Raw genomic sequence first — 25,903 nt, forward strand, 5'->3', positions numbered from 1 at the left:
AGAGGCCAAGGCGGGCTTTGGGACAAAATCTTTAGGATTGGGTACCAGTGCTGGTGTGGCCAGTATGGTGCAATCAGGATCATTTTTGGTCTCTGTTGTCTGACTTTTAGAAGCACCTTGGTGAGAAGAGTCATCAGAGGGAAAGCATAGACTGTCAGATTTTTCCAGTTGAAAGATAGAGCATCCACTTTCCATGCTTGAGAGTGATAAGTCCTTGTGCAAAATTTCGGTAATTGGCAATTGTGAGGGGAGGCAAATATATCTATGTCTGGGCATCCCCATTCCATTGTTATCATGTTGAACACTTGTGGATTTAGCTTCCATTCTTGAGGATTCATGAGATTTCTGCTTAGTTCGTCTACCAGTGTATTTTTTGTTCCTTGCAGGAATTGTGCTTGCAGATGTACCTGGTAAGTCAGTGCTGTGTTCCACAAAGTCATGGCTTGTCTGCATAGGGGGTAGGAATGTGTGCCCCCTTGCTTGTTTATGTACCACATAACTGTGGTATTGTCCGTCTTTATTAATAACTGTCCTGGATGTATTAGGTCCTTGAAGGCTGTCAGGGCATTATGTACAGCTAGCATCTCTTTTTGATTGATGTGATGATGCAGTTGTTCCTTGGGCCATGTGCCCTGAATACATTTTCCTGCCATATGTGCTCCCCAGGCGTAATCTGATGCATCCGTTGTTGTCTGCTTGGCTGTAGGCAAGGTGAAAAGCTGTCCCTTGTTGTGGTGACAGGCCTGTGACCACCATCGAAACTCCTGTTGTAGGCAGGGAATCAAGTTTATGATGGTCTCTAGGCTGCGACAATGCTGAGTCCAAACACTTTTATATACCATTGTAGTTTCCTCATATGCAATTTTGCATATGGAATTAGTAGAATGCAAGATGCCATGAAACGCAGGGCCTGCAGAATTTTTCTTGCAGGGAGCTGGGTCTTTGTTGCCATCATTTGAAAGTAATGAGTCAGTTGCCTTTGTTTGTCTGGTGTGAGATAGCCATCTGGGTAGTTGTATTCAAGCTTGCACCCAGGAATATTATCTCTTGAGAGGGCACTAGTTTGATTTCTTTTCATTTACTGTGTACCCTAGGCAAATTAGTAATCTTTTTACAAACTCCAGGTGCTTTAGAAGAATGTCCTTGCTCTTTGCTTGAATAAGGAAGTCGTCCAAATAGGGATATATTTGAATTCCTTTTTGCCTGCAAAATGCAATTACTGGTGCCAGGCATCTTGTGAAGACCCTGGGTGCAGTAGATAAGCCAAAGGGCAGTGCAGAGAATTGATAATGCATTGAGCCTGCTATAAGTCTTAGGTATCTTCTGCACGATTGTCTGATTGGGACGTGCAGGTATGTCTCCTTGAGATCCAAAGTAACTAGCCAAGCCTCTTTGCCCAGCATGGGCAAGAGTTGCTGTAGTGTTAACATTTTGAATTTTGGAACATCCAGGAAAGTATTTAGGATTGACAGGTCCAGTATTGGTCTCCATGCTTTGTCCTTTCTGGGTACTAGGAAAAGTTGTGAGTAAAATCCTTGGCCCTGTTCTTCTTGTGCAATCTGTTTTTGTGCCTCTGCCCATTGGTTTTGAGGCAGGTCTGGCATACCTTTTGGTTTTGGAAGCGTGTGGAAGTGGAACCTGTACCCTTGAGAAACTATATTCAACACCCATTGGTCTTGGGTGATCATGTGCCAATTTTTTGAGAAAAGTGCTAGCTTTCCCCCTAGGGGTGCTGTCAACTGGTAAGTGCTTGGCATTTGCAGAGGGAAGTCATTGTAACTGTTTTCTATAAGGTTGTGATTTGGCTTCTCCTCCTTTGGGGGTTGAAGAACCCCATTGTTTAGGTCTGCAGGAGCCTTGGGGCTGAGATCTGCCTCTTGGGTGTCTGTATCTGCCTCTGTGGCCTGTCTGACAGTGGAAATGACCAACTTTTTGAAGGCCAGTTCCTGCTAAATCTAGGTGGCTGAACCTGTAAGAAATCTTTCACAGTTTGCATTGACTTTGCTTTACGCTCCATTTTCTTTAAAACCTCTTCTGCCTTCACACCAAATTATCATGCTGTAGTGGAGCATCCAATAATTTCATTTTAACATGGTCAGGTAAACTTTGTTCTTTCAACCAAGCATGTCTTCGAATAACTGAGCCTGTAACTGCGGCTCTACAAGAAGCCTCTAATGAATCAAAAGCACATTGAGTATGCTTTCCCACTTGTTCAATTGCATGCAATAAATCCTGCATTTCTTTACAGTCAGGACCTTCTGTATTTGTAACAATTTTCTGCTTTAACAATGACATGAGATACTGCTGATATTTAAGCATGTGAAACTGACAGTTTAAAGCTCTTACAGCTAAAGTAGCAGAAGTGTAAACTCCCCCCCCCCATCTGTCCAGAGCTCTGGAATCCCTATCTGAGGGGACAGGATTTTTGGCAGTGGAAGCTTTAACCCCTTTTGGACCCTGAAAAATAGTTCCTGGGTCCGCAGTGGGGGTTTTGTAAAGAAATTTATGAGAGTCAGGGACCCTGTAGTACCTGTCTGGCTTTACTGGTGCAGGGGTTAAAGAATCTGGAGACAGACTGGATTCAGAAAAAACATCAACTATATCAAGCACAGGGGGGACAGCCAAGGGCCTGTGCTGAGGCAATAGAAGGAAATATCTGAGCCTTTTCTTGGATTCTGAGTAATCCTGGCTCTCCCAATGGAAGTGTTCCCTCATGGTGTGCAGGGTTTCCCCAAAAGAGTAATCCTCAGGCGGTGAGGCTGAAGGAATGGACTCTTCAGCATCAGAGTCCTCATAGGGAGGGAGAGAATAGCCCTGTTCAGAGGAAGAATCAGAAGAAATGGAAACCTGATCACAGGAATCACAATCAGTGTCTTGCCTAGACCTTTTACCAGGAGGGGGATGGGTGCCCCTGATTAAAGTTATAAGGTCTTCAGCCATTTTAAGCATCTGTTTCTTAGGCATGGATGACTGTTCTGGAGAATGCTGCACTTGTTTCCTTGTCTTGAATGGTGTTTTTGACTTTGCCTTTGCTCCTGTAGTAGCTTTAATTGTAAGCTGTGAAGGTCTGAAAACACCCTCAGTAGCCAGTGCCTGCTCAGTGGCTCCGGACCAATCTGAGGGTATATTTTCCGTAGTCCCAATACCTTGAGTTTCCACAGGCCTCGGTGTCTCCACGTGGCTGTCGGTTGCGGCCTGTGGCTTTGAGGTAGTGGGTGTCAGGGGCTGTGAAAGTGCCTCACTGAGAACCAGCAACTGGCCTAGAAGAGGCTTCGTCGTCGGTTTTGGACCTCGGATGCCTTTTTCTTTGTCTTTGCGTTTTTTTATACATTCCGGTTGTCGGTTGTTCCGACGGCATTATGTAATTAAATCTTCGTCCAAAATAATGTAAAGCAAAATCAAACAGACATTTAATAGTGCGTTTATTAAATCTAGCACAAAACCGACAACTAGTGATGTCATGGTCAGGGCCTAGGCAAGGAATGCAGTCCTTATGAGGTATTTGCTTCCCACAAGAAATACAATTATTAACTTTTACTGACATCGGTCTGGAGCAAGAAAAAGTTTCCCCAATGGGGTACTTAGCTTTATTGAAGACTTCGGTTCTGAAATTCGATTTTGAAAATCTCAGGAGTCGGCCGACTGGCACTTGCGAACTGCTTATGCTTCGGGCACCGCGCGGCAAAAAAGACTTAAGAAAATGGCATCGGTTGCAACTTTTATACCCCTGCGCATTGACATCAGGGAAGAGGCGACAGCAACCGACGCCGGACCAAGACTTTGGAACTCGGGCCGACTATGGGTAGCCTGCCAGCAGGATAACCCAACTGTAATGACTGCAACAGTGAAACACGATGAACATCATTATTTATTTATTTATTTTATTACATTTGTTTACCGGAAAGTCCACTGGGCCTAAAATAGCCCATTTTCAGTGGAGGCCCGGGGAGAAAAGCTCCAACGAGATACAGAAAAAATACAAACATTAATTAGTACACAAGTAGAAACAGTGTTACAGATAGTAAATATAGTAACATATACAGAATATATACATAAACGTAGACATCTAGTTTGTTTGATTACAGTAATATATACAGACAATATACATTAAAGCAGAATTCAATGGATTCAGAGTGGTATAAACAGAGATATATATTAATCAGTATTATTGTACCAGTATCAACAAGTGAAGACAAAAATAAATATTGAGAAAGTATCAGTCACTACTAGCAAAAGACATAGGAGTTTAGTAATCATATAAGGAGAGTGAAGAGGTTAGGTTATAGAGCAGGAACATAGCCAGAAAGAGTTGAGATGATTTTTCAGTATTTGTTTGAAGGTGGTGGTGCTGCCGGTGTTTCTTATAGAAGGTGGAAGTGAGTTCCATAGTTTGGCGATGGTGAAGGAATAGAGGAATTGACCAGCAGGTACGATGGGCTTATCTACTTTTAGAAGTAGATGATTTTTAGATCTTAGATGCCTGCTGGGATGGTATTTGGCAAGTAGAGTTGACAGAGCAGGACAGTCTGTGAGTCTGTAGATTATTTTGCACACAGTATTTAGCTGGGTGAATGAGAGATGGTGGGGGCGTTCCAGCCACCCTAATTGTTTCAGTGACTTACAGTGGTAGGATGAGAATTTGGCCTTGGTGGCAAATTTTGCTATTCTGTTGTAACACATAGCAAGTTTGGATTTTGTAGAATTTTGGACATTAGTGAGGAGAGGGACACCATAAAGGAGAGAGGGTAATAAAAAGGTAGTTGCAAGGGTTTGTCTAGTAGAGAGGCTAAGAAAGTGTTGGTGCCTGTAGAGCATAAAGTACAGTTTTGTACCTACCATAAATGTAGATGTTCGAGGATCCACATTGCTGCAGTCCTAACTATTGGGTAGTCCGCTGTCCCAGTCGGCCCGAATACCAAAGTATATGGCTGACGTCAGTCACAGGGTACTAATGCGCGTGACCGACGCCATACCCTCAGTCTTTTCTTGCCCCAGATGTCAGAAGACCCTAAAAAGACAAGGCCAAAACCAAAAACTCCAAACATTCCTGCACCAAAAATATGTACAATATATACAAAATTACCAGAGTATAACCTCACCTACACAACCACCCCTAAACACAGAGGGAAGGAGGTAAATTGGACTGCAGCAATGTGGATCCTAACATCTACATTTATGGTAGGTACAAAACTGTACTATGTTCTTCATGCCACATTGCAGCAGTCCTAGCTATTGGGTAGAATCCCAAAGCAGAGGTAAGGGAGGCTGGCAAATCATAAGAGCAGGAGCTGACAACATGCCTTGCAAAATAGCTGTGGCAAAACCAGCCCTAGATTTAGAGTAGAGAGGAAGGTGATAATGCTTAGAGAAAGTATGCACTGAACTCCAAGTAGCTGCCTCCAAAATATCCTTAGTTGCCCCCCCCCTTAGAAATGCTGTTGAAGTGGCAGTAGCCCTAGTGGAATGAGGACTAATCCCAGCTGGAATCTCCTTGCCATGATGGGAATAACAAAATGCAATGCAAAACCCAATCCACTTAGAAATAGTTTGTTTTGACACAGGCTTGCCCTGAGAACTCAAAGCAAAAGAAACAAACAACTGCTGAGACTGCCTAAAATCCTTAGTCCTGCTTAAATAATAACGGAATTGCCTGTGTACATCTAAAGTGTGCAAAATCTTTTCCCCTTTATTTTGGGGATCTGCATAAAAAGTAGGCAAATGAATAGTTTGGTTTAAAGCCACACTAGAAACCACCTTAGGCATAAAGGAAGGATTAAATGATACCCTATCCTTATGAAAATCAAAAGGCTCTACCATAAGGGCCTGCAATTCAGAAACCCTTCTTGCAAAAGTAATGGCCAACAAAAAGCAGTCTTCCATGACAAGTATTTCAATTCAGCAGTAGCCGAGGCTCAAAAGGCTGTAGAGTAAGTTTCTCCAACACAAAATTGAGATCCCAAGCAGGAGTAGGAGCTCGTCTTATATTCTTTGCCCTCTAAGAAATTGCTTGAACAAAGGATGCGAAAACAATGGTGGGTCACAATCATAGTGAGCTGAAATTGCTGCAGCATGAATCTTAATGGAAGAGAAAGACAAACCTTTGTCCAATAACTCAGTAAGATATTGAAGAGCCACACTCAAATTAGGCTCAGAAATCTCCAAATTGTTTGCTGCACTCCAAAATAAAAATCTCTTCCATTTTACTTTCCTTGTACTAGGTCTTCTGGCTTCCAAAATCACATTTAAAACTTGTTGAGGAAGTTGAGACCTGCTGTGTTTCAAAACAGAATATGCCAGGCTGTTAGATGAAGAGAGTGAAGCTTGACATTGAGCAGGTGACCGTCCTCTGAGACAACAGGTGTGGAATCAAAGGTAAAGGCCATGGAGGCTTCCTTACCAGATTCCTCAGTAATGGGTACCAGTGTTGCCGAGGCCAATCTGGAGCTATTAAAATCATCCTTGGCTTGTCTTGTCTGACCTTTAAGAGCACCTTTGGGAGAAGAGGCAGAGGTGGAAAGGCATACACATGAAGATTTTTCCAACTGAAAGAAAGAGCATCCACTTTCCAAGCTGTGTGATGAAACCTCTTTGTGCAAAACTTTGGCAGCTGGTGGTTTAGTGGAGAAGCGAACAGATCTATGTCTGGAGTTCCCCATGACACTGTCAATTTTCAAATACATGAAGATCCAGTTTCCACTGTGGGGATCCATGATTTGTCTGCTTAACACATCTGCTAAGGAGTTCTGTGCTCCCGGCAGAAACCTTGCCTGAAGAGTTAGTTGCAAGCTGAGCGCAGTCTCCCATAAAATCATTGCTTGCCTGCACAGGGTAAGAATGTGTTCCCCTTGTTTGTTGATGTACCACATGACAGTTGTGTTGTCTGTTAGAATCAACACCTGCCCTGGAAGAAGTAACTCCTTGAAAGCCATTAATGCAAACTGGACTGCTAACATCTCTTTCATGTTGATATGTAGATGCTGTAGTCTGGCAGGCCACTTGTCTTGTATCCACTTTCCATTTAGATGAGCTCCCAAGCAATGTCTGAGGCATCTGTCGTTAGAATCTGACTCGCCTCTGGCCGGGTCACAGAGAGTCCCTTGTTTAGGTGACATTCCTGAGCCCACCACAAAAATTCCTTTTGAATGCAAGGTATTATTTGAATGACAGTGTCCAAATCCTGGCAGTGCTGTGTCCATACATTTTGAGATACCATTGCAGCTTCCTCATATGCAGTTTGGCATTGGGAAGCACCAGAATACAAGATGCCATGAACCCTAAGGCTTGAAGGACTGTCCTTGCAGTCAGCCCGGACTGAAGAGATAGTTGATGGAAGTAACTGGAAAGATTCTTTTGTTTGTCCGGGGTTAAAAAGGCCATCTGGGCTGCTGTATTCAGTCTCACACCCAGAAAGCACATGTCTTGAGAGGGTACTAGACTGGACTTTATTTCGTTCACAGAATACCCTAGGCATCTTAGCACTGCTATCACATATTCCAAATGCTGTAAAGGTCTTCCTTTTCTTGAGCCAGAATCAGGCAGTCGTCCAAGTAAGGATAGATTTGTATTCCTTTTAGTCTGAAGTAAGCTATCACTGGAGCCAGAACCTTTGTGAATACTCTGCAGTGGATAAGCCAAAGGGCAATGCAGAGAACTGATAATGAGAATCTCCAGCTCAAACGCAGATACTTCCTGCAACTTAGTCTGATAGGCACATGAAGGTAAGCTTCCTTGAGATCTAAAGCTACCATCCAGTGATCTTTGCCCAGCAGAGGTAAAAGCTGTTGTAACGTCAACATTTTGAACTTGGGAATGTCCAGATAAGTGTTGAGGATAGATAAATCCAAAATTGGTCTCCACGTGTTCCCCTTCACTAGGAACAGGCGAGAGTAAAATTTCTGTCACAGGAACTGGCTGAATGGCCCCTATTTGGAGCAACAGAGAAATTTGCTTGTGAGCCTCTTTTCTTTGTAGAGGAGGAATGTCTGGCATGCCTTTGAAAGGAGGCAAGGTATGGAAATAAAACCTGTAACCGTGGTGAATGATATCCAAAACCCATCTGTCTTGGGTAATTAAATCCCAATTTTCTTTGAAAAGAGCCAGCCTTCCTCCCAAAGGTGCTGCCAGGCGAGAATGTACTGGCAGCTGAAAAGGTAGGTCATTGGGTCTGTTTACGAAAGGACTGACCCCTGCCCTCACCAGAAGTCTGGGCAGGTGAACTCCTGTTCTAGGCCTAAAAGAACCTTGAGCTCTGCCTAGACCTACCTCTAGACTGGGAATCATAAGCAGGATATGTCCATCCCTTAGAAGGCCAATTTCTACTAAACTTGGAGGCTGCACCTGCAAAAATCCTTAACAGTTTGCATAGACTTAGCCTTGTCCTCCATTTTCTTTAAAACTGCTTCCACAGGCGAACCAAACAACACATCAGACTGTAAAGGAGCATCCAAAATCCTTGTCTTAACATGCTCAGCTAAATTCTGATCCCTCAACCAGGCGTGCCTCCGAAGACCAGAACCAGTGGCAGCCACAGGAGGCCTGCACAGCATCAAAACCACACTGCAAGGAATGCTTACCCACCTGTTCAGACACATGAACTAAATCCTGCAACTCTTTACACTCAATACCTTCTGCCAGAGCATCCACCTTAGACTTCAATTGTGAAAGGAGATAATTCTGATATTTTAACATGTGAAACTGATCATGGCTAAAGTGGAAGTATACACTTTCTTTCCCCATCTATCCAAAGCCCTTGCCTCTTTATCAGGAGGAACAGGATTTTTAACAACAGAAGCCTTCACACCTTTAGGCCCTGAGAGACAGTTTCGGGTCTGCCCTAGGACTCTTAAAAGATACTTATGAGCTTCAGGCACCCTATAGTACCTATCCGGTTTAACTGGGGCAGGAGGCAAAGAATCAGGATTCAGGGAAGCCTCTGCAAAAACATCTTCCACCACATTCAGAACAGGAGGTATAGCTAAAGGCCTATGCTGGGGCAAAAACAAGAATTCCCTAAGCCTCTTCCTGGAATCAGAGAAATCTTGACCTTCCCATTTAAAATGCTCCCTCATGGAATGCAGAGTCTCTGAAAATGAAAAATCCTCAGGAGGAGAAGCTGAAGGAGTAGAATCATCCACATCAGAATCAGAATAAGGAGGATACTCCTGCAAGTCTTCAGAAGACAACACTGCTCAAAACTCTCAAACTCAGGTTCCACCCTAGGCCTCTTATCAGGAGGGCATAGAACCTCTAATCATAGTAATCAAATCCTCTGCCATTTTAAGCATATGTTTCTTAGGCAAAGACCCTGAAGCACTAGGAGAAACCCCACTGAAGTTAAACTTGGCCTGCCTCTCAAAGAAGCCTTGGAAACAGAAGGGAGGCTCTAACCACCTTAGGAAGAGAGGGAAGAACAGCCACCTGAGAAGCCCCTTCAGCCTGGCCTACTTCCTGAGAGGACACATCCTGTAACAGTAAAGTCTCTCTGAGACTCCAAAGAAACTCCTGGCAGAACCTCCGGTTCTTCCACTCTAGGCTTTGCTGCTTTTAAACAAGGTATACACAAAGTATGGTAATCCCTATGAGGTATCTGTTTCCCAAAGAAATACAGTTATTCACTTTTCTGACATCCGTTAAATACTGAGGCAAGAAAAACAAAATATTCAACGGGTACTTAGCCAACTTTGATTCGGTCTGAAACTCTGACTTCAGAAACTTTCAGAACGCCAACCCGTGCTCGCAAAACTGCTTCTGCATCGGACCATGCGGCAAAAGACTGAGGATATGACGCCGGTCATGCGCAGTACCTGACGCATCGACGCCCAGTCCAATGCGCCTTGACCGGGTATTCGGGCCGACTGGGACAGCGGACTACCCAATAGTTAGGACTGCAGCAATGTGGAATGAAGAACATCTGCTTCTGCATCGGACCATGCGGCAAAAAAGACTGAGGATATGGCGCGCCATTAGTGTACCCTGACGCTGACGCCACGTCTAATCTAATGCGGACCGACGTCAGCCATATACTTTGGTATTCGGGCCGACTGGGACAGCGGACTACCCAATAGTTAGGACTGCAGCAATGTGGAATGAAGAACATCAAGCTTTTGGTGTGTTTTTTTGATGTTATTTCTTATGTGCAGGTCAAAGTTAAGGTTTTCATCTATAATAATGCCTAGCAATTTAGTGTGAGGGATAACTTCTATAGTGGGATTGTCTTGGGCTTGTATAGTGAAGAGTTTTTTTATCAAATGGAGTGGTTTTCCTAGATATAAAAATTACTAGTTTAGTTTTTTTTTGGATTTAGGGCAAGACGATTATTAAACATCCAAGACTCAGTAGATGTGAGGGCATTCTGGGTAATTTGCTGGAGTTCAGAGCTGGAATTTGCAGTGCATATTATTGTAGAGTCATCAGCATACTGGTTTACTGAGCATTATGGGAGAGTGGTGTGAAAGTTGTTATTAAAGATAACAAATAAGATAGGACCAAGTATGGAGCCTTGGGGTACCCCTGTAGAAGTATTGAGGAAGGGAGAGTAAGACTGTTGCCATTTGGTGGACTGTTGCCTATTGGAGAGATAGCTGTTGAATCATTGTAGGGTAGGAGGAGAAATGTGGAGGGTGGATAGTGTAGAGAGGAGGATAGTGTGGGAAATGGTATCAAAAGCTTTGGAGAGGTCAGGGAAAAGTGAAAATTATTTTACCAGAATCCCGTGCCCAGTTAACTGTATCACAGAAGGATAGGAGGGTGGTAGTGGTGCGGTGTGCTGGTCTGAAAGCATGCTGAGTGGGTGATAAAATTTGATTTTCATGCAGGTGGTTGAGGAGTTCGGCATGGATGCATTTTTCCAGTATTTTAGAGAGGGGTGAGAGAATTGCTATGGGTCGAAAGTTTGTGGTGTCTGTGTTGGTGCCACCTTGTGCAAGGGGGGAATGAATGCTTTTTTCCAGATGTCTGGGACAAGGGATTATTTAATTGATCTGTTAACGAGTATGCTGATGGGATAAGCTACAGAGTTTGCTGCTAACTGCAGGAAATGTGGGGGTAGATTGCCAGGGGCCAGAGTACAGGGTTTTAGCTTAAGTAAAACATTTTTTATTGTGCTGGTGGGTATGGGGGAGAGTTTTAGGTTAGGGTTAAGGGTAGACTTGTTTTCCGAGATGATTTGGTCATCAGCTGTCTTGGTGGTGGTGCTGTTAATTGTAGGAAAGGTGGCAGTTAGATTAGCGATGGTGTCAATTAAGTAGGAATTGAAGAGAGTAGCAAGTTCAATGGGGTTATTTTGTGGGTCAGGGAATGGATTGCTTTAAGAGCCTGGGTGTAATAATTGGCTGATGGAGGACCAGAATTTTTGGGGATTAAGATGGTTTTGAATTACCTGATTTGAAGGGCTAGCCAAGAGCTATATAGTTAAGACTCTTATACATAGCACAAGCAGGTGGTTATAAACCAAACGGGAAAGGGATGACAATTAAATGGGGGGGGGTCAATAAATAAGGGGATAGTAATATATTTTTGATCAAGGGCCTTAAGGAGAATACCTGCTGTTAGCACAGAGAACTAAAGTTCTGAGCTGTAAATTAGCTGCTTCTTGTGTCCAGGATACCTGGTTTGATTCCTTCCTCCTTCACTTGCCTGGTGTGTTGTGTTACTCTGATCAAGTCACTTAACCAGTGTCCCAACGGCTTCACCTGAAAAGGGACAGTTTTATACAGTTTGTTTACCTGATTAACAAATAGCAAATAAATAAAAATAAAAAAATAAGAACCATACAGAATATTATACTCATAAAGCATCACAAAGTATTTTAAAAACTAAACCAGCAATGGCATGGAAAAAGGAGACTGGCTGCTATTACAGGTATTAAAAACAAGCAAGAGGGGCAGTAATTTACTAGAAAAAATCAGCAAAGTAACATAAGCACTGGGAGTAAATAACCAGAGATGGAAATTTTACAGTGAGATGAGGCCAAGCAGAAATTCGGACCATAGAGTAGAGACTACCTTCCCTACTACAGAGTGATAACAGTACAGGCAAACAGACAGGGACAGGACAGTACAAAGTGAAAGACCAGCTCTGGAGTTTTCAGTGGAGTCTACAACAGAAGGTGCTGTTAAAAAAATGGATAATTAGTACGGCAAGTAAATACTGCATGATAGCTCAAATAAAAAGAATCCTTCACAGGAGATTAGAAAAAAATGGGAAGAGACAATGGAAAGGTAATTTGTTAAGATGGAATGGGAGGAAATCTGTAATGGCTCTCAAAGCAGGAGAAAAGCAAATAGCAAATACTGCTATTTTCCCTTAAACTTGTTTGCCTCCCATACACCCCCACACTTCCAAACTTGTATACCAATTCTGAGATAGTCCCAACTATGAGAAAGGGGAATATTCTGAGAAATGGCAATCTCAGATTTAGTACATTTAAGTCCAGAGTTTTAGCCATTACGTCTCCACACTAGGGGATCACCACACACGAGAGTCCCAACATTTCTAAAGGGTTACCTGTTTGCAGAGGTATTTTTACATCACAAGCATACTTCACAGAATTTTTCCTGGGATAGACAGCAAGTGCTGGTGGTGTGACGGTAAACACAAAGCTAATTGGGAACATATTTTTTGGAAATAAAATTAGTTGTGATATTTAAAACATTCCTAAAGAATACTTTGCCAGAAATGCTGAGGAAGCAAATGGTTGGAAAAAAGGAAATGATTCTTTTGAGCCGGGATACAGGATCTGAATTGCCCACAGTGAGGCCTTACCAAGTTTAATGCTACTGGCTGCTAGAAGGCAAGAACTAGAAAATGGAAATCAAAATATAAACAAACTGCATTTGAAATACTGAATATTATAAAACAAGAAGTTATGTACTCACCATAAAGTTCGATGTATGTAGTCCATCTCGCCTCACATTCTTACCCGTGGGTTCGGAGCCGAATATCGGCTCCAACTCGGCCGATTTTATTAGCTCGAAGTCTCTCATTGGCTGGGCTAAGTGGGTATCCCATGGTGCACTGCTCCATATCCCCAGATCTAGTTTGCTGCGAAAATCATTTGTACTCCTTACACACACATCACATCACATCCATATAAAAAATAAGCTAATCAAGGGGACTCCTTAGATGACAACCTAACCTCCAAATCCCCCAGGAAGGGGGAAGGTGGGGGGGTAAGTAAGAATGTGAGGCGAGATGGACTACATACATCGAACGTTACGGTGAGTACACAACTTCTTGATGTTATGTAGTCCTATCTCGGCTACATTCTTACCCGTGGGACAGCGTCCCTAGCACCTACATCCTGGGTGGCTCATAGGAAAATACTCCTGAGAACTGTGGAGCCAAAGGAAGACCTGCCCCTGGATACCAAGTCCAATTTGTAATGAGAAACAAAAGTGTGAGGAGAAACCCAAGTAGCTGCAGCACATATATCATCCATTGACAATCTAGCTTGATAGGCTGTGGATGTTGTAGAAACAGCCCGGGTAGAATGTGCCTTGACTGGAAATGGCAGATTTTTACCTCCTGCTTGACAGATGAAAGAGATACAACTGGTTATCCATCTAGACAGCGTGACCTTGGATACCGGAGAACCCATTCGGTTTTCCAAAAAGGAGACAAACAGTTGGTCAGATTTCCAGATATCTTTTGTCTGGTGTAGATAGAAGCTTAACTGTCTATGTACATCCAATTGGTGAAGTCTAAATTCTGCCTTGTTAGAAAAGTGGGGGAAGAAGAGAGGCAACTCAATGGACTGATTCATGTTAGACACGGAAGCCACTTTATGGAGGAATGAGGAGTTTGGTCTAAGAGAGACCCTATCTTTATGGAAGATAGAATATGGGGGTTTGATGGAGAGGGTTGAATTTCCGAAACCCGCCTTGCTGAAGTGATTGCTGTTAAGAATGCTGTTTCCCATGACAAGAATTTTAATTCACAGGTAGCTGCAGCCTCAAATGGTGGTAAAGTAAGGGCTTGTAGAACAAAATTGAGATCCCAGGGCATGATGGGTTCAGACACTGGGGGACAAAGCAACAGAGTACCTTTAAGGAATGCTTTGCATTGTCTGCGTGCCATGAGACTAGGTTCATTCGCTACGTGGAAATTAGATATCGCAGCCAGCTGAACTTTGATGGTGGCTGATGCGGACCCCTGAAAGAAAAGCATAGACAAGAACTCCAGAAATTAATCTATTGGAGCTGTGTAAGGATCAATGCCTCTGGTGTGTGCCCAAATACAGAACCTTTTCCATTTACTAGAATAAAATCTTTCTAGTGGATGGTTTATGAGAGGACGATAATATATGGACCACTTCCGGTGAAAAATTATGATGTCTGACTAACGGACCTGGAGTAGCCAGGCTGTCAACTGGAGGGTCATCGGAGAGGGGTGGAACTGTCCCGACATGTGTGTCAGTAAATCTGGTTGAGGGTCCAGAATCCAAGGAGTGTCCACAATGTATGGTTGAAAAAAGGGGAACCAGACTTGACGAGGCCAGTGTGGAGCAATCAGAATCATTCTGCTTCCCAAGGATTGCGCTTTCTGAATCACCTTTGACAGCAGGGGAAACGGAGGGAAAGCATAAAGCAGACCAGAGGGCCAATTGTGAACCAGAGCGTCCCTGGTTGATTCTCCCTGTGGGGGGATCAGCGTGAAGTAGTTGCTGCATTTCGCATTGAGAGAGCTGGCAAAAAGGTCGCAGCAATACTGACCCCATCTGCTGAAGATTCGCTCTGCAACCAGGCCATTCAGGGACCACTTGTAAGGCATCAGGATAGCTCTGCTTAGCCTGTCCGCTATTACGTTGGACTTCCCCGGAATGTGCGTTGCCACCAGAAACCATTGGGAAGCTATTGCCCAATGCCACACTCGCATAGCCTCTCTGCACAGAGGGTAAGACCGGGTTCCCCCTTGGTTGTTGAGATACCACACTACTGACATGTCTGAGAGTATCGCAATTGTCCCTAGAGGAAGAACCTTTGGAAGTGCCTGCAATGCAAGAAGCACTGCTCTCATCTCCAGGACGTTTATATGCAAATGCATCTCATGTTCTAGCCACGTGCCTTGGACTGTCCTGCCAAGATAATACCCTCCCACCCCATCTGGGAGGCATCCGTGGTCACCGTGGCAATAGGGATGAGTGGAATGAAGGGCTTTCCCCCATTCAGATTGTTCGTGCACAACCAACGGAGGTCCTTGCTTGCACCTGTCCGTGAGTAAGATGGGATGAGACAGTGGGAGTCTTTGGAGAGACCATTGAACAAAGAGGAGCCATTGAAGAAGTCTCATGTGTAATCTCGCTAGAGGAACCAACATGATAGTTGCTGCCCTGGTCCCTAGGAGTTGGAGAATCAGTCTTGCCTTTGCTTGTCTCAGGGGCATCAGCATGTGTATTTGTTGTTGTAATACTGTGATCCTTTCTTGTGGTAAAAATGCTCGCATTTGAATGGTGTCTAAATCTGCTCCTATAAAGGTGACATGCTGTGAGGGCAATAAGGCAGATTTTTCCCAATTTATTGTTATGCCCAATTGGTGACATAGATTGATGGTAGCGTCCCTGGTTTGAACTAGTTGATGCCTGGTAAGGGCGGTAAGGAGCCAGTCGTCCAGGTACGGAAACACCTGGAATCTCTGACATCTCAAGTGAGCCGTCACCACCACAATACATTTGGTGAACACCCTAGGGGCTGTGGTGAGACCAAAGGGCAGGGCTCGAAACTGGAAGTGACTGGCTCCCAGCCGGAAGTGTAGGTGACTCCTGGATGCTCTGTCCATTTTGACATGGTAGTAAGCATCCTTGAGGTCAATGGAGCACATCCATACCTCCTCTCCCAACAATGGGAGAATCAATTGTAGTGTGACCATATGGAACTTGGACTTGAGTACGTGATTTTTGAGTTGGCTGAGATCTAGTATGGGTCTCAGGTCCCCTGTTCTTTTCGGCACCAAAAAGAATCTTGAGTAAGTCCCAGATCTGATTTGGTCTGAGGAGACACGTTGGATAGCTCCTTTTTCTAGCAGCTGCGAGACCTCTGAGGCTGCTTGATCCCTTTGACTGGGTGGTACATCTGGGATTTTTCTGATTGGCGGGGGTACTGAAGAGAATGGAATGAGGTAACCTCCGGAAATTATCAGTAATACCCATCGCTCCTGGGTAATTCTTGCCCAGGCTTCCGAGTATAAGGAAATTCGACCCCCGGCTGGCTCCAGATAAGCGCAGTCGGGCACACCCTCAGGAATGAGAGTATGGAGAACCATGGAAGGAATCGCAGTCTCCTGAATTGCGGGGGCCCCCTCTGCCTCTGGGGTGACGTCTCCCTGAATAACCCCCCCCACCTCTGGAAGGGGGTTCAACTTGTGCGTCAGGAAAAAACCTCTGTGATTTCTTGAACCACATCTTCCCCCCCACTGGGCCTTGTGATAAGGCCTAGAAAGAAGGGAAAAATGGACCCCTATGGCAGACAGGGTCTTTCCCTCTTGCTCGCACCTGGTGAGGGAGTCTTTCACTTTGGTCCCAAACAAGGAGTAACCATCAAAGGGGGCGTCGGTGAAGGAAGACTTGAAGGCCTTCGCAAAGTGACACAGGCGCAGCCAGGCTTGCCTCCTAAGGGCGACCCGTGAGCTTGCTGCTCTACTCGCTCCATTGGCTGCATACGAAATGAGCCACATGGATAAGTTGACAATGGAGTTAAGGGTAGAGACCTGGGCATTAACCGACTGAGCCACCGCCTCAGGAACATTACCCGCAAGAGTATCTCCTAACTCTTTTAAGAGATCTCTCTGGAGTCGAGTGAAATGAGATAAGTAATTCAGCGACCGCAAGGTAAAGGTCTGATACTGACCTCCGATTCCTCGAGGTCAGTATCAGAGGTGAGGGACTCATCTTGGGAGTCTATGTACTTCCTCTTGCACGTTTTCTTTCTGGGGGGCTCCTGAGGCACCAACTCTGAGGGACCCTCAGAAATTTGGGGACCACTAGTGGGGGTATCCCTAGGCTCTGGTGCTCTGCTGTCCAAGGATGGGTGGTGAACAGAAGCTCTCACCGGAGGGGTGGAGGACAGAGTGACCGACCCGCCTGATGTAGATGACAACCTGGCCAGCGCAGTCTGCATAGCCTCGAAGGCTGCCCCCCCCCTCCCGAGTGCGGGGAGCAACCAGTCTCCGAGGCCATAACAGGAATCAGAGTTCCCCGAGCCGAAGCACCGAGAGGGTGACTCGGAACCGAAATAAGTGCCAAGATGTCCCCCTCGGGCCCGACCTAAGAGTCTCGAGTCCCGAACCTCGAAGACGGAGCCGACGGGGTTGGAGCTGATGTCGGTACAGATGGAGCTGAATGGGGCATCGGAACTGGCCTAGAAACATCACGCTGCGCGGAACACTCCGGCTCCGAAGACAGGGATGCACTTGGGGGAGGAATGATCAAAGAAGGTGTCGGGACAGGCTCCGAAACTGACTGGGTCAGAGCCGAAAACAATTCTGCCAAAACCGGTGACTGGAGGAGCTTCTGAATCACCCTATCCACATCCACATCCGAAAGAGTCCTGGTGGATTTGGAGGACAGGGATGGAGAATGCTATCTCCTCTCGGGAAAGTAGGTTTGATACTAGGCGATTGGCTCCTAGGAGGTTCCAATACAATTGGAGCCGACGCCGGTTCCATAGACATCGATCCTTCCTGCGGCCCAGAGGACAGTGGAGCCAAGGAAGTCGATGCAGTTTTAGTCATCTTCTCCGGAGGCACCGATGAAGATGACGGAGCCGGAGATCTCTTTTTTTGGCTTGCCAGATTTAGACTTGTAACTGGAAGCCAAATCCATAGCCTCTTCAAAAGAGGGTTTCAAATGTCCCTTTAAGATATGTTTATTTTTTATCTCTTGGAGAACTCTAGGGCTGAAGGCATGACAAAAGCTGCAGGATTCCTGCAGATGGATGGTTCCTAAGCAGTAGACACAAATAGAATGTCCATCGGTTATGGACATTTTGTACCCACATTTTGAACACTTTTTAAATCCCAAAGGTTTATGCTCCTTCGTATCCTTAGACATTTTAACTGCTGCACCTACAACACAAAACCCAAGTCAAAACCAGAACAGACGTTCACTCTATAAAGGCGGGAACGACACTGAGGTAAACAACACCAAAGCCGCAATCAAACTGCACACAACTCTAGCACAATATCAACAAAGGGACAGAAGCCAAAACCTCTAATTTAAATGGTTTGGTAAACACAGAAGGAAACAGAGGAGAACTAGGCCCTCTAACTGAAACGGGCCTAGCCCGGGGAACAGTAAGAGGGATACCACACAAAAACTCAACAACCAAGCCTAACACACCAGACAAAAATAGACAGCTTTAAACAATAGCTATGAAAAAAGCTTTTGATTGAATCAAACTTCTCTTAAATCAAGAAGAAAAGGTACTTGGCCACAGCCAAGCGAGACCACGTCCTAGCTACACGAGCGGCAAACGAGATCTGGGGATATGGAGCAGTGCAACATGGGATACCCACTTAGCCCAGCCAATGAGAGACTTTGAGCTAGTAAAATTGGCCGAGTCGGAGACGATATTCGGCTCCGAACCCACGGGTAAGAATGTAGGCGAGATAGGATTACATAACATCAGATAAAAACACCAAAGATGGTATCTTTAGAAAAGGGGAAGGGGGAACTGCACAGATTTAAAACGGTATTTGTGGGAACAATGCATGCATGATAATGTATAGGAAGAGGAGTGAAGTTTAAAGGAAAGCATGAAAGAAGTTTATGTAATGTTGGAGTGGATGTTAACTGTTAATAACACTTGTATAATGCATGAAAATAATGAAAATTATTATTATGCTTTGTTTTCTTTTTAATTAATGTATTTGTACCCTTGTCTGTTTAAAATGTGATTTAATAAAAATATTTAAGATGACTAAGGTAAAGTCAGACAGAAAAATTGAAGAAACATTACTAACAATTTTGTAACTGGAAACTATAGACAGAGTGAATTGTCTACAACAGTGGTAATAGGTACATTAAAATGAGTATACAAAGGTTCAGGCAATCCTTTCCTACTTTTATGGTACATAACTGAATGAAGCATTTATAAAGACTGTGCCACCAAAGGGGATGCTCAGTGAGAGAATGCAGTTATGAATGTTAACTGTTTAAACTAAAGCCACATGCAGTACAAACTTAAAATTCACAGTTCTTACCTCAACCACCACCAATGCTCCTGACTTGAGTCTGTAAGGACTGACGTCCTTGTCAAGTCTGGAAAGCTGGGGGTTAGACACATACTGGAATCTACTGCCCACAATATTATAAAAGCTGACATGGAGGTTATCCAAGATAAAGACTAGATCCAATACACTTGACTCTGATGGCACAAAAGGTGTCCAGCACTTCATCAGTTGAGAGGAGTTGATGACACATTCTTCAGCCTAAAGGAGAGAGAAAGTTTTAATATTTTTGTCTACCAGTAAATAGAAGATAATACAACGGTTACAAATCAAGCTGAACAGTGCCATATCCTCTTCTCAACCCTATGAAGATGTTAAACTGGATAGGGTATCAATTAATTAATTGCAATTATAATTGCAAACTAAATAACAAAACTTTAGATCTCAGAAACTTCCCCTTAATCAGAAATATGGTAGTCAGAAAATTCCTTGAGAACACACCCTTTTCACCAAAACATACAAGACAGACACATGATTTACCCTAAGGATACCTCCTCATTTTAAATTAAATCTTTTATTTAGTAAACCCAAAGCTGAAGATAAGATGTCCAGAGATTAATGAAAAACAGAGATTTAAAAACTTATGGCAAACCCTGACAACTAATAAATATACCTCAAACTCTTATAAATTTACATAGAGTATGAGATACTCTAATATACATATGTAGTCATCATAGTGGGAGAATACTGACTGACCTCTTAGTAGGAGAGAAATACATAACTCTATAGAAGTTAATGTCAAATATATTTCTCCAAAAATCATATTACACACTCAGTTTATGATCATTAACAATACCTATCTAACCTCAAAGAAGCTGGCCTCCATCTTTCCTGCACACTCACCACAATGCAAAACTTGTTTTTTTCAAATAATTTTACTCAGAAAAAACTTTTTTTTAAAAAACAATACATAGTAAATATAACAGATCAAATAAAAGTGAATTGAATGAACTATTTACAGAATATACAATGGCCTCATGTCAGACAAAGTCAAAAGGAATACAATCATAGATACACAGACAAATAACAAAGATCATTGTACAAGCATTAACAAATTATAACTTGCATTCTTGCTTCCTCTTTTCTTATGAAGATAAAATTGTGTCCATTTTGAGCGTCTCTATTAGGGAGAGAACTTTCTCCCAAGGATTGTTAGTCCATTTCTTCAGAAAGATCCTCATTTCCTTGACTTTAATTTCCAACAGTGTTACTTCTTTCAAGTGAGAAAATCATCAACTGTTGGGATAATAGAGGAGTTCCATTTCCTAGTGATGCATTTTTTGAGACAGCCATTATAGTCCAAAAAAGATAAAGTTCCTTCTTTTTCATAGTAGTGGTTTCAATTTTTTTCAGAAGAATTAATGACTTTGACAAAATGAGAGTCAGTAAAATGGCTTGCAGAAATTCACCAATATCCTCCCAAATTTTTTTAATATGAATACAGTCATATATAATCAGCCAATCAGCCAATCAACCAATCAGCATTACGTTTTAGATTACATCTCCAGCATATTGCCTCATTAGTAATTTTAAACCTAGCTATTTTATTAGGGGTGTAAAAGGCTCTATGCAAGAATTTCCATGCAAAGATTATCCAGCTTTGCATATTTGAAGTTAACTTAATAGAATATAGTATGTTTATTTTTGATTCCTTAGATAACAATGAACAATATTTACTGATAAAATTCCAAAATTTCTGGTTAGAATTTGTTTTGTAACTAATAATAATTTTATGTAACTTTGAAGTTAAATTTGTCCAATTAAAGGCTCTGTATAATACTTCATGCAGATAAAATATAAATTTAGGTATGGAGTTAAATGAAGAATTTTCTATTCTACACATATCTTGCACATATGGTACCAAACTATTAAGAACTAACCAGTCACTACTTGATAGATTGAATGTATTAATTATCTGATTGACATTCATGACTGTTAGATTTTCTATACATTGATGCCAACATGAGAAATTATTTCCTTTCCATGAGTTAAGTACTTATGGAAATGTTATTAACAAAGTTTTTTGTAATATTAAAAGGAGTTAATAACTGAAACCATAATTTAATTTCAATATTATTGTTTATGAAGTTCCAGAAAGTGTTATAAATGTAATTTATATAATTTAGGTTAGTAGGCTTGGTGAAATTGTATTGTAAGTTGATACAGATGATATTCCAGAGTACATTGTTCTATCCAAGCAGTTGTATATTTTTTGCCAATTTATTTTCTTCCTGAAAAATAGCAGTATGTAGTGTTTTCCAAGCGGAAGATCTTTTTGGATCTATCCAATTTATAACTGTTTTAAGAATAGATGCTTTAATGTAAGATTCTAAATCAGGAAAGTTTATGCCTCCCATTTCCCAGGGACTAATATGGTTTAAGAAAGGAATCCTATTTTTTTGGGATACCAAAGGAATCTTAACAAGATTATATTTAATTCTTTTAAAACTTTTTTACTAGGCATAATACGTATTGCTAAAGTGATGTAGTTTACCTTTGGGAGAAGTACCATCTTTATTAACTGCAATCTGTCTTCAAATGTTAGGAACAATTTATTCCATTTCACTATTAATGATTTAAGTGTACCCAGAATGTTATTATGATTTGTAGATAGAGTTAATTCTAATGTTTCACATAAAACAAGTCCTAAGTAATCTAGACAAGAAACCTGTTTCCCAACAATTGGATTTATGTTAGAAACTTAATTACTTTTATTATTTAATAACGTGTTTCGATTTGGAAGCATTAATCTTTAAACCTGAGATGTGATAAAAATTTTCAGCTAATAAATTTAGTTCACATAGTGACTCTTCTGAAATTAATAAAGTGAGTAGAATATCATCAGCAAAGAGCATAATTTTGGAAAGAATTTGATTATTAATTTCAATAACTTTAATTTTAGGGTTAAGACGGATAGAAAAATAAAAAAGTTCAATTGCTAATCCAAACAACAGTGGTGACATAGGGCATTTTTGTTTGGTACCCTTAGTAATTTTAATCACATCTAATGTGAAAGGGCCTAATTTTACATAAGCTAGATTATCCTTATAAATGTTTTTTATTAAATTAATGAATATTGACGGGAAATTATAAATTTGTAGTATTTTGAAAAGATAATCCCAATTTAGTGAGTCAAATGCCTTTTCAATGTCTAATGTTACTATTAAAGCTTCAGCTTTGTCTCTAAGAGATCTATAATGGTTAAAATTCTTTGTATGTTGTCTTGTGTGTCTATTGTGAATAAACTTTGGTTTGATCCTCATTAATAACTTGAGTTAGGGATTTTTTAATCCTGTTAACCAGAACAGACATAAAAAATTTATAATCATTATTTAGAAGTGAAACAGGCCTGTATGAGCTACACAAGTTGGGATTTTTATTTCTTTTAAAATAGGTGTAATCAATGTGCATCTCTATGAAGGTGGAATAATGCCTTGCAGATAAATTTCATTTAATGCCCTCTGAAGTACTGTTATGACTGATGATGGAAATAATTTATAAATTTCTATAATGATTCCGTCTATGCCTGGAGCTTTATTAGTTTTGCCTACCTTAATTTTCTCTTTAATTTCTTTAAATGTTATCTGTTTCTGAATATTTATGTTTAAACTCTCTGGTATTTTATTTAAATTTGTATAATCTAGTCCTATATCTATTTTATGAGGAGAATCATTAATATTATAATGCTTTGTGAAATGGAATTTGTAGGCATCTAATACATCACCTATATCTGATGCATGTTTCTTGTTTTCCCATTCCTGAATTATATTTGTAATATTGTTTGTATTGTAATGCCTTTTTAATCTCATTGCTAGGCTATGCATATATTTTGGTGAAACAGCATGTGAATTTAATTTTAATTTTCCCAATGCCAGATTGGTTTTATGCATTATAATGTCATTGTATTTTTTATTTAATTCTCCAATTTATTTATTTTTTCAACCAGGTTCTCCCACATCCTTGAGGTTAATTTCTATAATGCGTGTTTGAATATTAACTAATTCAGACTCCCATTCTTTTACTTTATTGTTACACCAGGAAATGATTTTACCGTAAAGATATGCTTTTAGTGAATCCCATAAAATAACCACATTTACGTCACCAGTTTTATTTGCATTGAAATACTATTTTATTTCCAAATCTAACCAAGTCTTAAACTCATTTAATTTAGTAAAATATGCAGGAATTCTTTTGGTAAGTGTTAGTTTCTTAAAGTTCATTTGAATTCTAAGAATAAGTGAACTGTGATCAGATATGGGGCATTATGGGAATTATGGAAGAATGTGATATTTTCATTTTTAAATCTTGGGATACATATAATTTATCAATTCTTGTTTGGTTATTGAATCTATAATCACTATGAGAAAATTGTAATGAACTTTCATTTTTAAGACTAAAGGAATCTAATAACTGCATGTTGTCTAACCATTTCTTAAGAGTTCTTCCTGTAGATGTTAAACAAAATGGCTGTCTACCTGTAGTCTCCTGACTATCTAAGATACAATTAAAATCCCCTTCTACAATTAGACTACCTTTTGAAGTCTTATTAATAAGTTCTATGTGCTACTTAATTGTTCCTACTCCTATACCTGGAAACCAATAAAGATTCACCAATGTCCAAATTCTATTACTATATCTTATTATTAGTACTGATAAAAGGCCATCTTTGTCTTCATAATTATATATTACTTGAGGATTAGTACCACTTTTCCTCCACAATGTTAATACTTCTCTTTTTTTTACTGTATGAAGAGCTATAGAGCTTTAAGAAATCATTTGAATTCCAAATGAAATTATCATTAGCTTTAAAGTGAGTTTCTTGTAGAAATATTAATTGTGCTTTGTTTACTTTTCGATATTTAAGTAGGTTAGATCTTTTCCTTGGAATATTTAAACCATTCACATTTAGTGACAGAAGTTCTATACTCATCCAGTTCATTTATTTATTGAAGAGTTCTGATAGGAAACAATAGCAAGTTATTTGGTTACTTATTTGTTGCATATCTTCCATACATATATTAATAATGTAGTAAACCTTATTTCCTTTAGAGTTGTATAATATATATACTAGAAGAGGTCAAAAGGTAAGACTAACAAGAGTACAATAGTTAATTTTATACACATGTACAGACAGATATTTAAAATTATCTTAAACATGGAATGAATATCATTCCTAATCTGAAAGAACTAAAATGTTCAGTCATATTAACCCTCATTACTAACAATAAATCAAATAATGAGAAGTTAGAGGCTCCATTATATGTTATTCTGGAGATAATAATCGACTCCATCATATACTTCTAGTTTGATCCATGCACATAAGTATGCATTTATTATAAAATTAACTTAATACAAAATTTAGGTGATAAGTGAAACAAATTTACTTTATGCATACTAAATCAAAAATGTATATCAATCAAAATCAAATATTCATAAAATGTAAGTAAAAAGTCCAAGAGATATTTACTACACCAGTTACCTTTCAACTTTCATGACTTTCTGTAAATTGACTCATTCATTTAGTAATTATCTTATACAATATACTATGACCAACATTGTAAGACTTAACTACAATTGTATCAACAATCAATCTAGTGAGCCATTGTAAATCCACAAACCACTTTTTTTCTGATGCACTGGTTGAAGAATTCAAATTGTATTGTTCTAGACATGTAGTATTTCAATACATATATAAATACTGCTCCAAACAGTACTATACATAGAAATTTAATGTAATAGAGCTCAATATCATATTTGTACACTACTCCAAACTTCAGTAAAGAGCTCCTTTGCTACTCTTGATGTAGAGCATTAAAATACAGTAGATCATAAGTGATTGTTCACAGTTATACTTCAATATTAAACACACAATACCATTCTAGGCATTATAAATTTAATTGAACAGCTACCATAAATGCTAAATAAATGATGCCAAATCTTAAAAACATAGGTAAGATAATCAGTCAGGTTTTTGAAATAATAACTTCATAACCCCGAGCCTTTTTAGCAGTAAATTCCTTCTGAATGCATTTAATGATTGGAATGATTACCTAGATGAATGAGAATCCACAAATTGCTCTTTGTATTCTGTCACTACTATTATCAAGTGAGAAGTAGTGTTACAGATACGGAGTTTCCAATAATATATACCTTCGTAAAAATCAGGTATCAGATAAGACCTCACACTTTCTTTTCCTCTTCTAATTGTGAAGTCAATTCCAAATTTTAAACCATCTTCTCTCAAAACTACCACAAAATATGCAATATACAGGTGCCTTAGAGTCTTATTATTTATTCATTCAATAAAGAATGCAAGTTCATGAATAATTTGAAAAACCAAAGGAAGTAAAATGAGTCAACTGAAGAATGCATCAACTACCCTCTCTATGTTTTAATGTTTCCATATGTAGATATCTTGTCTTTATATTTAATTTACCTCCCTTTTTTCAAATTTTGAGCAATGTTTAACAATCACTTTTCCCTTCTTTTTTCATGTGTGTCAGTACAGACCTGTACACAATCCTTCATGTTAACAGATTTCAAGAGTAGAATTGGAATGAATTTGTACAAGTCTCAATGTATTACTGTAAGTGCATGTCAACTAATACATTGCATGTATTGTCACCTGTTTAAAGTTCTACTAATCCAGAAATTTCAGGCCTCGTCAGCATATATTCAGAGA

The 25,903-nt window shown here is 40.6% G+C and overlaps 1 protein-coding gene across 1 annotated transcript in view; it reads right to left on the reverse strand.

The window, feature by feature from the left end:
• The window catches only part of LOC122808326 (plexin-B3-like), a 2,760,797-nt gene that overhangs the window by 1,521,842 nt on the left and 1,213,052 nt on the right, over nucleotides 1–25,903 (reverse strand). Inside the window, exon 16 of the mRNA XM_044079291.1 lies at nucleotides 19,195–19,422. Within this exon, the coding sequence (XP_043935226.1) occupies nucleotides 19,195–19,422 (228 nt within the window). The remainder of the gene's footprint in view (nucleotides 1–19,194; nucleotides 19,423–25,903) is intronic.

Source organism: Protopterus annectens, chromosome 8.part0 (assembly GCF_019279795.1).
Source record: "Protopterus annectens isolate FY-2018-M chromosome 8.part0, PAN1.0, whole genome shotgun sequence".
In the NCBI taxonomy this organism is placed as follows: domain Eukaryota; kingdom Metazoa; phylum Chordata; order Ceratodontiformes; family Protopteridae; genus Protopterus; species Protopterus annectens.